This window comes from Acomys minous, assembly GCF_964271855.1.
Source record: "Acomys minous genome assembly, chromosome: 5".
NCBI lineage: Eukaryota > Metazoa > Chordata > Mammalia > Rodentia > Muridae > Acomys > Acomys minous.
In genome coordinates this window covers 18,792,487-18,807,150 of record NC_140494.1, presented here as the reverse complement: position 1 = coordinate 18,807,150, position 14,664 = coordinate 18,792,487, and the positions used below count along the sequence as shown (strand labels likewise).

Below are 14,664 nucleotides of genomic sequence, written 5' to 3'. Positions count from 1 at the left end.
ACCATGTGTTAGAAGATCATCTCTCTAAAATAAACTGATTTTATAAAACATTTATGCTAGACCATCTTTTAAGATGCTTCTCTATAGTTGGCTGCTCCTTTTTTTACTAAAGGATGTGTGTCAAGCTTAAACCACCTCCTCCCCAGGTGGCTTACGATTCAACTAGCTAAATGTAATGTGAACTTTCTTTTCCTTCTCTTTGCTAGTTTAAGCATAGTTTTGCAATGAAAATCTAGACAACAGCAACTTCAACAAATATTTCTGATAAGACTGGATGGTTACATGTGCAGGAATCCATATGTATCATCTAGCATAGAACTCAACTCTAAATGGATCAAATATCTAAACATAAAATCAGATACACTAAAGGTGATAGAAAAGAAAGTGGGAAATAGTCTTGTGCTCATTGGCACAGGAGAAGACACACTGAACAGAGCAGTGTTAGAATAGGTACTAAGATTAACAATTCATAATTAGGACCTCACAAAACTAAGTCAAACGATACTGTTATTTGGACAAGGCATCAGCCTAAAAAATGAGAAAAGATTTTTACCAAAATCACATCTGGTAGAGTACTAATATGCAAGTACATAAAGAACTCAAGAAACTAGATATTAAAAACAACAACAACAACAAAAATAACCCTGTGAAAACTAGGGTACAGATCTATACAAAGAAGTCATAAAAAAGGAAACTCAAATGGCTGAGAAAAATGTTTAACATCCTTAGCCATCAGGGAAAGCAAAATCAAAACTGATGAGATTTTTATCGTATCCCTCTCAGGATGATTACAATCAACAGAACTAGTGACAGCTCATGATAGTGAGTGTGTCGAATAAAAGGGACAGTCACCCACTACTGGTGGGAGTGCAGACTTGCAAAGCCATGGTAGAAATCAGTGCGGTGGTGCTTTGGAGAATGAGAATAGGTTTAATTCAAGATTCAGCTATACCACACTCAGTGTAAACTTAAAGGATACTTTATCCTACAACAAGACACTTGCTTAACCATGTTCATTGCTGCTTTATTCATATAACCAGCAAATGTAAACAATGTGGACTGTTCTCATCAGAAAAAGGAATAAGGAAAATGTACCTTTACACAACGGAGCATTACTTTGGCTTAAAAACAGAAATCATGAAATTCACAGGGAAATTCATGAAACTAGAAAAAAATATTCCTGAATGAGGTATCCCCAGGCCTAAAAGACAAATATTATATGTATTTGCTTATAGGTGGATATTAGCTGTTAAGTCAGAGATTACTAAACTGCAATCTGTAGAACCCCAGAGGTTAAGTATAAAGTAAGAGACTAGGGGAGACAGATAGAGCTTGTTAAGAAACAAAAATAATGAAGGAAAGCTGGAATAGGAATATAAAGTTAGGAGAGAGATAGAAGGGGGCAGGGATGAACTACAAGGAGAGACAGCTAAAATTAAGGGGCATCTGAGAGTCAGTATGAAAAACTACTGCACTACAAACTTCACAAAAATATACATATATAAAAACAATTTAAATGAAATAACTAAGTAATGGGACACTAAGATAGTGTCCCAAATTGCCATTTGTTGTTACCAATGAAGCTTCCGTTGGGTTATATTTAATTGATTTATTGGCCAAGACATCCCATGGCACTCTCCAGTCAACTCAAGCTGTTGCCAAGGTTACAGGTTGCTCTCTACAAACTGATGGCGAGTCCCATTTGCTGATAACAACATATCAGCAACTCGTTGAAACTGTACAAGTCAAGCTTGTGCCTACTACATAGAGCCTTCACCCATTGATTCTGTTATCTTTCGCACAGTCAGGTACTCTGTACACTATGAAAAGAGAAACATAAGCATCAAGGCAGCCACAGAAACGGTGACTGACATTGGTACTCTGCCTGTAAGCTAAGACAATGGTGTCACAAAGCTTGTGGGAGTAACCAACCAATACATGATTTGACTTAAGGCCCACTCCATGAAATGGCACTGCTTGAGTGACCAAGAATCTGAGACTAGATAGATCAGAGACATAGGGGTAAAATCAAATATTGTTCTAAGAAAATAATAGCAATAAAATGACTCCTATGGACATTGCTCTATACTCAGTTATCAGTGCCTTATTCAGCCATCATCAGATCATCAAAGAAGCTTTTGCCTGCAGCAGATGGGAACAAAATCAGAGACCCACAGGCAGATGTTATGCAGAGACTGGGAGCCATTGGGACAAATTGTATAAGAGCCAGAAGGGATATAGGACACCAAGAAAGCAAGGCCTTCTAATTCAATCCAGTCAAAGCTCATAGGAACTCACAGAGACTGAGGCCACATGCACAGGGCCTGCATGGGTCTGTACTAGACCCTTTGCATATGTGTTCTCCATTCCATTATCTGTATGTGTTTTTATGGGATTCCTGAGTGTGTGAACAAGTGGGTCTGTGTCTTATGTTTTCTCTTGGACTCCTTCTGCTTGTGTGTTTTTTCCAATTCTGTGTCTGTTTTGTCTAATAGTGATCTTGTTTTCTTTTAGCTTGTTGTATTTTATAATTATTGCTTAGAAAACTGATTTTCTATTGACAGACAGAAAGGAAGTGCTATTAGAAAGAAGGGGATTTGGTAAAAAGCTGGGATGAGTAGAAGAAGGGAAACTATTATGTCAGAAAAGGATATATTATGTGAGAAAAGATACATTATTTGCAATATAAGGAAAAAAACAAATAAAACAGAACAAAAAGAAAATCTAGACAATGACTTACTACTATGGAAAATATTTCTAAGGAAACTTTGGTTCTTCTTAAACCAGAATGGAAACTTGGCTTTTTTTTTAACAGACATAATTTTTATGTGTAAGAAGAAGTCCATATTTATACTTTACAGGTGCCTTTTGCACTTGTCTCTTTTCCTTGTAGGAACACACACTGACAGGCCATACTTCAGAGACCATAGGCCTAGGGACAACAAGATTGTCTCAGTCCTTTGCACAGGTTTCTCAGGGAGAGATGCAGATGTTGAAGGCAGTGCAGAATCCCTGTGTGGGCTTCTGATGTTGGACAGAAGTTTTAAGTCTGCTGTAAAGTGCAGACAAAATTACTTTCTGCATGGCTTCAAAGCACTTCCTATGCTGTTGATATTGAGATAAGGATCAACATCCAAACTGATCGCTTTGTTTCATTATGTGCAGGAGATATACAGATCTTATATAATTACTACTTGTAAAAATGAGTAAAGTTGCAAAGCCAGTTGTTCGTTAGTTTTTTTGGTGAATAACACATGGTGAACACACAGCACTTATCTGGTGACCTGTGGTATGTCCCCCCACTTTCTTGATTTTGTGTCTTACAGTGCAGCTTCTGTAGCAGAGACTGAGGCATTTCTAAACTGGGAAGCAAACATTTTAGACTCCTTTGTAGCTTTGGCTGCATTAAAGGAGGTATTTATTTTATTACAAAAGTCACATGGGAAAATAAATATATTTTCAGGGTCATGAGACCTTTATCATGGAAGCAAGTAGTGGCCCAAATTAAATTGAACTCAGGGCTGAGATTCAGAATAAGACTGGGGAGCTTCATAGTTTATCTCTTGGAGACAGTCTGAGAAGGGAAGAGAGGACTTGAGGTTTCTCCCATGAGAACGTCTAGTGATTGTAGGTCTGTATCAAGGGTACACTGCCGGGCATGGAATTGGAGCCTGCTGGGTATAGCAAGATGTATTCTTCTGTACCTCTTTCTACCAGGCAAAGCTCACCTGTGATTTTAAATGTTAACCTTCGTGTATCCATTCTTCTAGAATTATTCTTGAAAAATGTTTATATTTATTCCATGATGTGGTTGCAAGTTTCCAAAAGATTTCATCAGTAGCTAGCTCTGTAAGAAGCCAATTAGAAGATGGAGTCCTTACTGCTCTATGCTCTGGATGATGCTGCTAAGCTAGACTTAGTGTTAGATACACAACTACTAGCTCTTAGATTTCACGCTGTATGACATGGATGTTAGGACACATGCATCTTTCTCTAAGCAACTAAAACTCAAACCTACAATAATTTTCAACAATAGCAACACGTTTATCTCAACAGAAAAGTGTGGAAGTTTCCAGTTAGACTGTAATGTACCTTCAGTCCTGCCTTTGGACTATCCTTCCATTTTCCTTCTCATTCACACTTGAGAGAACCGCATTTCTTCTGGTGTCAGATATACTCATCCAGAAAGGAGGAGGAGTTAAGAAGAGAAGTGTGTTTTCCTGCACTGGGCTCCTTTCTCATAAGTAGATTCCATCCCTGGACTATCTTATTGCTCTCACTGGCCTGTCAGCTGTGTAGAAGTTTAAATATCTTTTATTCCCATTTGTCATAATGCTGCCACAAATAAGATGAATTTTGTATGTTGATTGACTATAAATGGATGGACAGAAATCTACTGACTACTTCCAGGCTGGCTAAGGTGGAAATCTCATCTCTAAGCATCTTTAATGTGCTCCCGTTTTTCATTTGATGTATGATCAAATTCGTTCTTGAATGAGAAATTTAAACCTCAGGTGTCCTGACCCAGAGCACGCTAGTTCTCGGGGCAGGTTACATGTGAGGCTCGCAGGGGAATTATAGTTGCTATTATTTACTTGAGAGGCTATTAATTATTCTGCACTGTCACTTAATTGCTTTATACCTTTGAGTTATTATAAACATTGCAAAGTGATGACTTACTTCTTCTGAGCTGCATAGTATCTGTGGAAACCGATTCAGTAAAACTCCACTGAAATATGAGATAGGGAGTGTTTTATGTTTCCTAACAATGAATATGTCTCATATTTTTCAAAATATCAATTACTTTTGAAGAATTTCTTTCAGATGATGATCTTTGAATGAACTTAACACATTACTAGTATTCTCTTAAGCAATAAACATTTTCCCAGTGGCATATTATTTAGCCATATGGCAGTATAATCAGTATAAATACTTATAAACACAGAAATATGTACACAGTAAATTATTTTTATACCTCATCTTCACATATGCATCTGATTTAATCACACCACAATGCAAGGTATAGGGATATTTGTGTTACTTCGATTGAATAATACTTTTAATTCCTGTCAACTTACATTAAGCAGGATTTCAATTAATCTGGATGGATTGAGAACTATTTCTACATGTACATGCTATAAATGTGGAGAGGAGACGTTCGTCTGTTACAACACTGCACACCCCTAGCTGACATATTACTACAATAAATAAAGGTAGTAAATAAAAAGACAACACTTAAAAATTAATTACTAATTCTTTTAAATAAATTATCTCACTTCTTACAAACTATGCATTTCTGCAACAGGAGATGGAACAGACTTTTATATCTGTTCACCACCTATATCAATACTGAGTCATGAAGAACAGCTGCTTTTCTTTGTTGTAGTAGAGAAGACTGTGCAACAAAAAATCTGAATGAGTCTCAGCAACAATTTGTAAGAAGAGCACAGGGATTATGTATAGAGTAAGGGATGATGGGAAACAGATAAATCTTATTAGGATAGAGGAAATATAATAGTTATGTACAGATGAGGGAGGTTGAAACTAGTAGATCATGGGAGGACATTTAGGGAGAGATGGCTAAAGTTAAGGGCCAATTGAAGCATAGTATAGAAACCTAATGCATAGAGACTTTAAAAAATATATATATATACATGAAGGTGACTAAGCAAAACTTCCAGTACATGTATTGGGTACATCTAATTGAGTTGTTGGCCAAGAGGTCCCATGGCAACCCGCAAACAATCCAGGTTATTGCCAGTGTTGTAGGTTACTCTCCACATACTGGCATTAACAGTCTCACTGCTGAAGATGACACCTTTACAACTCACTGAATGTGAAGGAGTTGAGCTGGTGCCTACATACAGCCTTCACCACAACATGCCAGTATCTTTGGTACAGGAAGGTGCTCCGCACACTATCAAAAGAAAAACACTGTGATTGTCAATGTTGCCCTGACTATGTGCTACTACAGCGGTGGTTCAAAGCTTGTGGGAATAACTAACCAATATCTGATATGACTTAAGGCCCACTCCATGAGTTGGAACCTACACTTCATACTGCTTGGGTGACCAACAACCTGAGAATAGATAGCCCAGGCACCTGGAGAAACCACATGCCATTGTTCTAAAACAAACAAACAAACAAACAAACAAACATCCTAGCAATAAAATGGCTTCTAAGGACACTCTGCTATATTCACATACAGTGCCTTGCTCAATCATCATCTGAGAAGCTTTTTTTTTCTATTGCAGTACACTCAGCCCTACACTGTATATTTTCATCAACTCCCTCCCCTCAGCATTTAGGGAACTCCATAGAAGAGACAGAAAGAGCTTTATTCAGCCATCATCAGGGAAACTTCCTCCTGCTGCAGGTGGAAGCAAATACAGAGACCACAGCCAGACAGCACAAGGGGGCAGGGAGGGGAAGGGATGGAGAAGGAGGGAGATGGAGGAAGGAAGGGAGGGAGGGACTAGGAGAGAAAGAGACAGAAGACAGAGATAGAGACAAAGAGAGAAAGAGAGAGAAAAAGAGACCTTGGAACACACAGCTCTAAATGAGATATCTCCATCAAATCCTTCCCCTCAGAGCACAGGGAACCTCGGAAGTGGAGGCAGAAGTGGGGAAGACAGCAGAGACAGAGGACATCACAGGAACAAGGCTCTCTAAACCAATTGAGCGAAGCTCATATGACACAGAGGCTGAAGCAGCAACCACAGGGCCACTGTGAGTCTGCACCAGGCCCTCTGTGTCTATACCGTAGCTTTCTTTTAGTTTGTGTATGGGACTTCTGAGTGTTTGAACAAGTGGGTCTCGGATTATTGTGCCTCCTCTTGGAACTCTTTAAAGGACAGAGAAAGAATTTGTTAAAGATGTTCAACAGTAAGATGCACAGATAAAATTCAATTTTAACATGGCTTGTACTTTTAAATTACAAACTTGTTTTGTTATATTTTTAACACTTCAAAGAGTTGAATTAAAAATGAAGTGAACCTTCTAGTGTTCATACCCAAATACAATATAATCAATGAAAATGTGTTTACTTTTCACTTTCATTTTTTGTCTTAAATACAAATCAACCACTTTTGAAAGAGGAATGGTCAAAGAAATATAGTTCATAAAAGCTAATATAGACTGTAGACTGTAATTTTTTTTACCTCTCTGATAGTTCTGTTCTAAACAAATGTATGATGGTGACTTTTTAAGATATGATTCCATATGATTTTCTTTATAAACATAAAAGGGTGGGAGGGCTGCTATTTGGACACTCTTACAGAAAGTTGGAGAAGTTTGGCAGTCTAAATGTAGTTTCATGAATGAAAATAACAATATTATCATAGTATTATTAATACTTGTTACATTTTTATTATTGGTGTACATATTCATGTGTGTGGGTGTGTATTGTGCATGTCCCAAGTCACTTGTGTGGAGGTCAGAGGGCAGTATCAGGTGTTCATGGTTTTCATTTTAAGTGTTCAGTAATGGGTCCATTCTTATTTTCTCCCACCTACTTTAGGCTAGCTAGACTGTCTGCTTCTGCAGATTTTTCTGTCTTTTCCTCCTGTCTTCCCTTAGGAACACTAAGGGTGCAGATATATGTGCTACATTGGTCAGGTTTATGTGTATTCTGAGGAACCAACACAGGTCCTCCTTGCTTATGGTGACTTATGTACTGAGCCTCCTCTCCAGTGCCACCCCACAAAGGAACATTTGTTGAGATCCATCCATGTATGCCACCAGAGATCACAAGAACTGACCAGGCCACATAGTGGCTACAAGAGAACACATGAGCTGATCAGGCCACATAGCAGCAGGCCGATGCACTCACCACAATGAGCTTCATCAGACCTGTCAGCACAGTCTGGCTTGTAGTCACAAACAAGGTGGGATGCGATGCATTTCTTGTCTTGGCACAAAAAGTCTGTGACTTCTGAGCAAATCTCAGTGGTTTCTCCAACTATGGGAAACAAAAACAAACAGCATTGACTCCATATTGTCATCACAGCTTAAGACTAATTACTACATAAGTTTCCCATTATAAAGTGAGTGCATTTCAGCAACTGTCCAAGGTTGACTTCTGGACAACGACCTGTCTTTTATTCTACCTCCAGGTATTTCTCCCATCATACAACACCTGCAATTTCATTATATACATTTGTTGTTAGGGCTCCATACATGGTAGGCAAGCACTTTATCAACTGAGACACATCCTCAGGACCTCAAGAAATGTTTACTTTATTGACTTGTCACTTGTTTAGTGTTCTGTAATTTCACTAAAGCCCTTGACTGGATTTCTGATGATTTCTTAACCATGTCTTCAAGAGAAACATACCAACTCTTCCCATTCTGGAACTTTCATTTGCTTTAGATATACTCAAAATGCATTCTGTCCTACAAGTCTCAATTCTACTCAACATATGTCAACCTCTCTTTACGTTCTTTCTTCTTGTTTGGCTCCTTTTCCAGTCCAGGTTTTCAGGGGCCAGAAGAAGAAACTGTGAGCTGGACTCATTTCTATTTGCACTTCCTAAAAGTTAGTATTCATTATTATGATTTTAAGTGCTCCCGGGGGCTGAAGATACAAAACGTTGACAGCCCAATCTTCCATTCTTGCAGAGTTATGGCTATTTATGATATGTTTTCTGTGAGATTTCTCTGAATTGTATGAAATAACAAAAGAGCTATACTTTTCCTCTCTAGGATATATATATATCCTAGGGTATGTGTATATATATAAAATTTCTTGCCTCTGAGTAATCTTACAAAAACATATCCATGTTCCACAAATAACCATAGTTTTTGTTGACTTTACTTAAGATTTTATGTCCTCATCCACCATTAGGCATGCAGTGGACACGCCTGACAATACACCACCCACTAGTTCAGTAGCATGTAATTATAAAGTAGTGGCTGACTGAATGCGCTTTTTACTTCTCATTTGTCCCCCTTGGGTTGTATATAGTAATAATTGTGTGCGTACTTATATGTGTGCACATGGGTGTGAATGCTGGAGGTCAATCTCAGGTGTAATTACTCTAGATGTCACTACCCGAGTTCCTTCATTAGGACTTGGAACTTGCTGATTATGGAGGATCAGCTTGCTAGGAAGCTGTTGGGATCCTCCTGTCTCCATCTTCCCAGTTCTGAGATTGTGAGATTCCAGCTTTTCACATGGGCACTTGACACTGTACTCAGAGACTCATGCTTATGAGACAAGGATTTCCTGACTTAGCCAGCTCCAATGGCATCTTATTGTTTAGCTCCATTTGCTATTAGTGAAGCCGTAAGCCAGAGTTGTAATTCACAGAATGTGGGAAGAGCTAACTAAAGCTCTAATGTAGTGCGAGGCCATACAGGCTTCCACACAACTCTCCATATTCCTTTCCTTGACCTCTCAACAGGACAGAAAAGAAACAATCACTGAGATGGACCCGAGCAGTCAGGAAATGAAGAAGTGTTTGACTCCTGAAAAAAAATATGTAAGAACAGCTCTGCACCTGCCTGTTCATATGGCAATGACTGTAAAGCGAATAGCAAATGATCTTTTTGATTATAATATATTTTGTATTTGTTTCATGATAGCAGTAGCCTAATACAATAAAGTATAATAGTGATGATGGTACTACTGGAGATGATGGTAATGGCAGAAGTACCTCAAAGTCCTGTGGGGACTTCTGTGCTTCCCTCAATATACATGAATATACTTTATATATTTACATCATTAATTAACACAACTCCATGTAGTAGGCAATATATTTTTTAATTAGCTAAAGTTCATATGGCTATTTAGCAATGAAGTCTGAATTCATAATTTCTTTGAAAAATATTTTTACTTTATTTCTACTGGTTTATTTTTGTCTTCTTACATTTATGTGGTGTACCCATGAATTTAGTTTTTGTAAGAGTATACTGTTTCATGTATACATATGTTTATTTTGTGTGGTATAGTAGTGCATATATTTGTTCTTTTTTAATTCCCTATTGATATTTGGCAGTTGTTGGTTTACTGTGTTGAACATGAGCAAATCCTTCCTGGACCCCTTTGTTCCTTCATTTTTATGAACTTTATTATTTTTTGTATTCTCATATAGAGATTTTATTTTTCTTCCTCTGTATTTATTATTCCATCAAGTAAGTTTTACATTACTGATGCACTGACTATGAGCTGACTTAGTTTAAATGTGTTGAAATATTCTTTTTTTTTACATCAATTATAACAGACAACTTCACTAGTTCTAGAAATTTTGCTTGCCAGACACTTACTTTCAAGGCCTGAAATATATTGAATTATGCTTTTTGGATTTTAAGGATTCCTGTTTTGGGCACTGATGTTATTCTTATGTCTTTGCCCCTTTTGGTGAGTTGGTATTTCCTTTTACAGCTTTTAGTATTATTATTGTGCAAAATTTGGACACAGGCAAAGTTGACTGCCAAGCTGTGCAAAGGGTAAGCAATGCCATCTTCACAAATATGTCTGTCAGATTTGCTGGGCCAGAAGGGTGAAGATGATGTCCCAACATAGAGAAACTGTGGGGTCTGTCCAGGCAGCCAGCTATCTGTCAATTCTCTGTTTTGAAAGTGCTTGCTTGTACTTGCTACACACTAAGATAATATTATTTCCCTCTCAAGTCTCTGAGAGAGCTGAAGACTAGACAGCTATAATCTTACAATAACACTTGTTTATGATTTAAGAAGATGTTTTAAGGCCTAGGAAGATGCTTTTAGATTGGTAATGTGAGTCATGATATAAAACGATTTAGGTACAGAACTCTGACCTCACATAGACAGGATAGATTATAGAACACTTTGTCCTAAGTTGCCAAATACATCTGGACAGGACATTGTGAATGTCAATCTTAACTAATAGTTTTCATCATTGTTTTATGATTGTAATTTTATATATACTTTATTACTGAAAGAAATGGATCCTTTTACTAGGCTTAAAAATGGAATGTAGAAGGAACATCTTATGTACCGTATGGAACTAGCACCTGTCAATAAAAAGCTAACGGCCTATAGCTGAGGCATTTGGATGCTGATTTCTTTCTTTAGACTTGGGAATATGTACGTGTATGTGTGTGTGTGTGTATATATATACACACACACACACACACATATATACATACATACATATATATAACTTCATTCCACAGTTTCTCTATGTTCCCCATTTTAAAAAAAAAAACCTGTAAATTCCTTTTTATAGCTTCTGGAGTCTTAACTTCAGTTCTTTGATTTATCATGTCTCAGAATTCTTAGACCCTGTGGTGAGGTTCACCACCCCCCTTTGTCGATGTTTTACAGTAACACCTGTTTGACCTTGTTCTCCATCTCTACTATTCTTTCTTCTGCTTATTCATGTCTGTTAGTGATGCTTTCTACTATGCTTACATATTTGATTCACTAAGCTTTTAATTTCCAATATTTTCCCTTGAATAAACGTTCTCAATTTCTCAGCTTGTTTTCTACTATATTACTAATATTCATATTAATATTATTGATTTTCCTCATCCATTCTGCTGACACACCTATATATATCCTGTTCCAAGTTCATCCACTGGTTAGCATCTCCTTTTACATCACTGATCACGTCTATGGCCAAACTCTTAAATTACAGATGCATTTCACAATCTTTGATTCAGTGGCTAAGAAACCATATTTTTAAAAATAATTCCTTAGCTGGGCCCAGTGGCACATGGCTGTAATCCCAGCACTCAGGGAGGTAGAGGGAGGTAGATTAACGTCCCTTGTTCAGGTGCCAGCCTGGTCTACCAATTGAGTGCTGCTTAGTACTTGAGTGTAGGGTGACCCATGAGAACACATGTAGCCTCTCCAGGATCATATGCCCCCTCCCTTAGCAGTCATCTACAAACAGATGCTCCCAGACAGGTGTGATATGTAGTGAGTCCTCCCACAACCCGTGCTGGGATGGTAGCTGGCTCTGGCTCACGCTGCCACAGGGGCTGTGAACAGTAGTCTTGCCGTGTCCAGCAGATAGTGTTCTTCTGCCAAGTGTCTACACCACCTGATTCTTACAGTATTTCTACTTGCCCCTCTCGATGGTCTCTGAGCCATGGGAGGACTGTGACTATATCACACATGTATATGAGATTGATGTATATGATGTATACATATACATATAGATGTATATGAGACATCTATAATGTCCCATTTAGACCCAAGTCCCCACAGCCTTTCATTATCTGAATGTTGGCCAGCTGTGAATGTCTATATTCACAGCCATGTTCTGCAAACAAAGGCTTCTTCATTGTGGGTTGAGAGATGAACTTATCTATGGTTCTGAGTATAAAAGCATAGAGGGAGTTTATTACTATGTCCATTTAGCCAAATAATTGTACTTAAGCTCTGATCTACAGCCTGTGACATGGTCAGTCACGGAATTGTCTGACAGCGTCATGATGCTGCATAAGTCACATTTTCTTTTGCCAGGTATCATGACTTGGAAATCTGTTAATTTGAAATGTTTTGGTTTGTATGCCAATATTTCCTTATTCAGCATGTTTTTAAGGATATTTGATCAACAATTATACTCAGTCAAATGAGATCAAAATGCTTTAACAACAACAATACCAAACTCTCCAAGATACTGGAGTATATTTCAAATTAACTTAAGCTCCTTAATATATCACCAGTAAACATAAACATAAAATTGCATTAAAATAACTAATGAAATTAATATATTTAGAGTAAAGAGTAAACTAATGAATGAATGACATAAAGAAGGAGACAGGAGAAGTGGGTAGGAGAAAGTCAAAGTTTAAGAAATCAAAGGAAAGGAAGGTGGAGGAGCAGAGAAGTTTATATTGTGAACATGGAGAAAAGATTTAAAGAAAAGAAAAGTACAAAAAGAAAAAGGAAAAACAAAAGATGTCCTGACACTAAGGAGAAAGTTCAAAACAAAATTAAGCAAATAATGGAGGGAAAAAGAAAAATATTCAAAGTGAAAATACTACTAAAATTACAGTAATGAGATAAGGAGAAACAACGGACAAAAGAGTGCAGGAGAAAAAAATTAAGACAGACACTGCACCATAATGGAGAAAAAAATATTTTGAGAAAAATAAAGAAATCATTTGAAGAGAAATAAAAACACCAGATTTTAAGTAGAATGAAGGAAAAATGTGACTAAAAGTGTAGTACAATCAGAAAGGGTCTGTTCAAAGACAAACACATAGGTAAAGTACTGGCATATCTTCTCTCTGCCTTGGGGAGCCTGAACAAACTGTTGCACCAACCAAGGACAACACATGCAGTAAACCTAGACTCTGTTCAGATCTAGCAAATGAACAGATCATTCTCCAGGGTTGTGAGGAGAGCAGGGACTGCTTCTAACATGAACTCTGGTGCCTCTGATTTGATCACTTCCTCTTGGTGGAGAGGCCCCAGCAGCAAACAGAGGAAGGGGAAGCAGGCTATCCAGATGAGACCTGATAGGCTGTGGTCACATGGTGGGGGGAGAAGGTCCTATTTTGTCAGAAAACTAGGGGAGGGAGATAGGATGGAAGAGGGAGGGAGTATGGTAAGGGGGAAGATACAAGTGAGAGGATAACATTCAGGATATATTCTAAAAAATTATAAAAATTAAAATAAAAAAGAAAAGAAATACAAAAATATACCTTGTTCATTAAACATATATTGCTACTTAAAAAGAGAGAGAGAGAGAACATTAAAGGTATGTCCAAACTACAGGCTATGGGTTACATGTGGCCAACAATAGCTATGATTGGACCTTAACAAAAACATGTGAACTTAAAATAATATGAGAAATGTGAAATCAATACCCAGATGATATGGTTCTCAAACGTTAAATTTATAGATTAAAACTATGTTAATATATAAAAATGAATCTTAAGATTGGAATACATGGTTAATCTCACAATGGATAACTGGGCCAGTGAGACTTTTGTCACTTTGACAAGGATTTGGAGAAACAAGACAAGGAAGGAAACGTTTCCTTTGGCTCAGGGCTTCAGAGGTTTTGGTTCATCATAACCTGGCTGCACTGACTATGGCCTGAGACAGGGAAGAACTGGAATGACAGAGCAGAGATGTTCACCTGAAAGCAGCCAGGAAGCAAAGAAACAGAAAGGGACAGCCTTCTCATTCCAGGATAGGCCAAGAGACCTAGGTCAAAATAAGTCTCTTCCTGGTAATTCTGTAATATTATGCATCTAGGAAGATAATCTGTTGATTAACTGAGAGTTCTTATGATCCCATCATTTCTCAACATCCGGATCTACTCAAAAGGGAGGAAACCTACAAATATGAGCGTGTGTTGAAAAAAAAAAACTTGGTACATACACTGGAACAACTCAGCAAATATATGCCAATAGGATAGCTCCATGTTGAACTAACTTTTGTGTCAGCTACCCTTCCTCATGTGGCTACAGCTATATAATGGAAACTCAATAAAGAAAGCGCTCTTGAGCCCCCATAATTTGACTCTTAGACACTTTTCTTTCGAGATTGGCCCATTCACAAGTTACATTAGTTCTACAATCTATAGTTTAGAATTTTTAGTAATAAAGGTCCTGGATTTTTAAGAAAAAGAAAATGTTTTCCTATACAGACTCTATAATCATAACTATGAGTGGTATAAATTGTTCCCCCATGTTACTCTTACTTGACAAGTGGGAAAAC

The 14,664-nt window shown here is 37.6% G+C and overlaps 1 protein-coding gene across 2 annotated transcripts in view; it reads right to left on the bottom strand.

Annotated features, from left to right (window-relative positions):
- MALRD1 (MAM and LDL receptor class A domain containing 1) overlaps positions 1 to 14,664 on the bottom strand; it is a 562,786-nt gene that overhangs the window by 163,507 nt on the left and 384,615 nt on the right. For both annotated transcript variants that reach the window (XM_084782548.1, XM_084782549.1), the window contains exon 30: positions 7,832 to 7,960. In XM_084782548.1, coding sequence (XP_084638674.1) covers positions 7,832 to 7,960 — 129 coding nt within the window. The remainder of the gene's footprint in view (positions 1 to 7,831; positions 7,961 to 14,664) is intronic.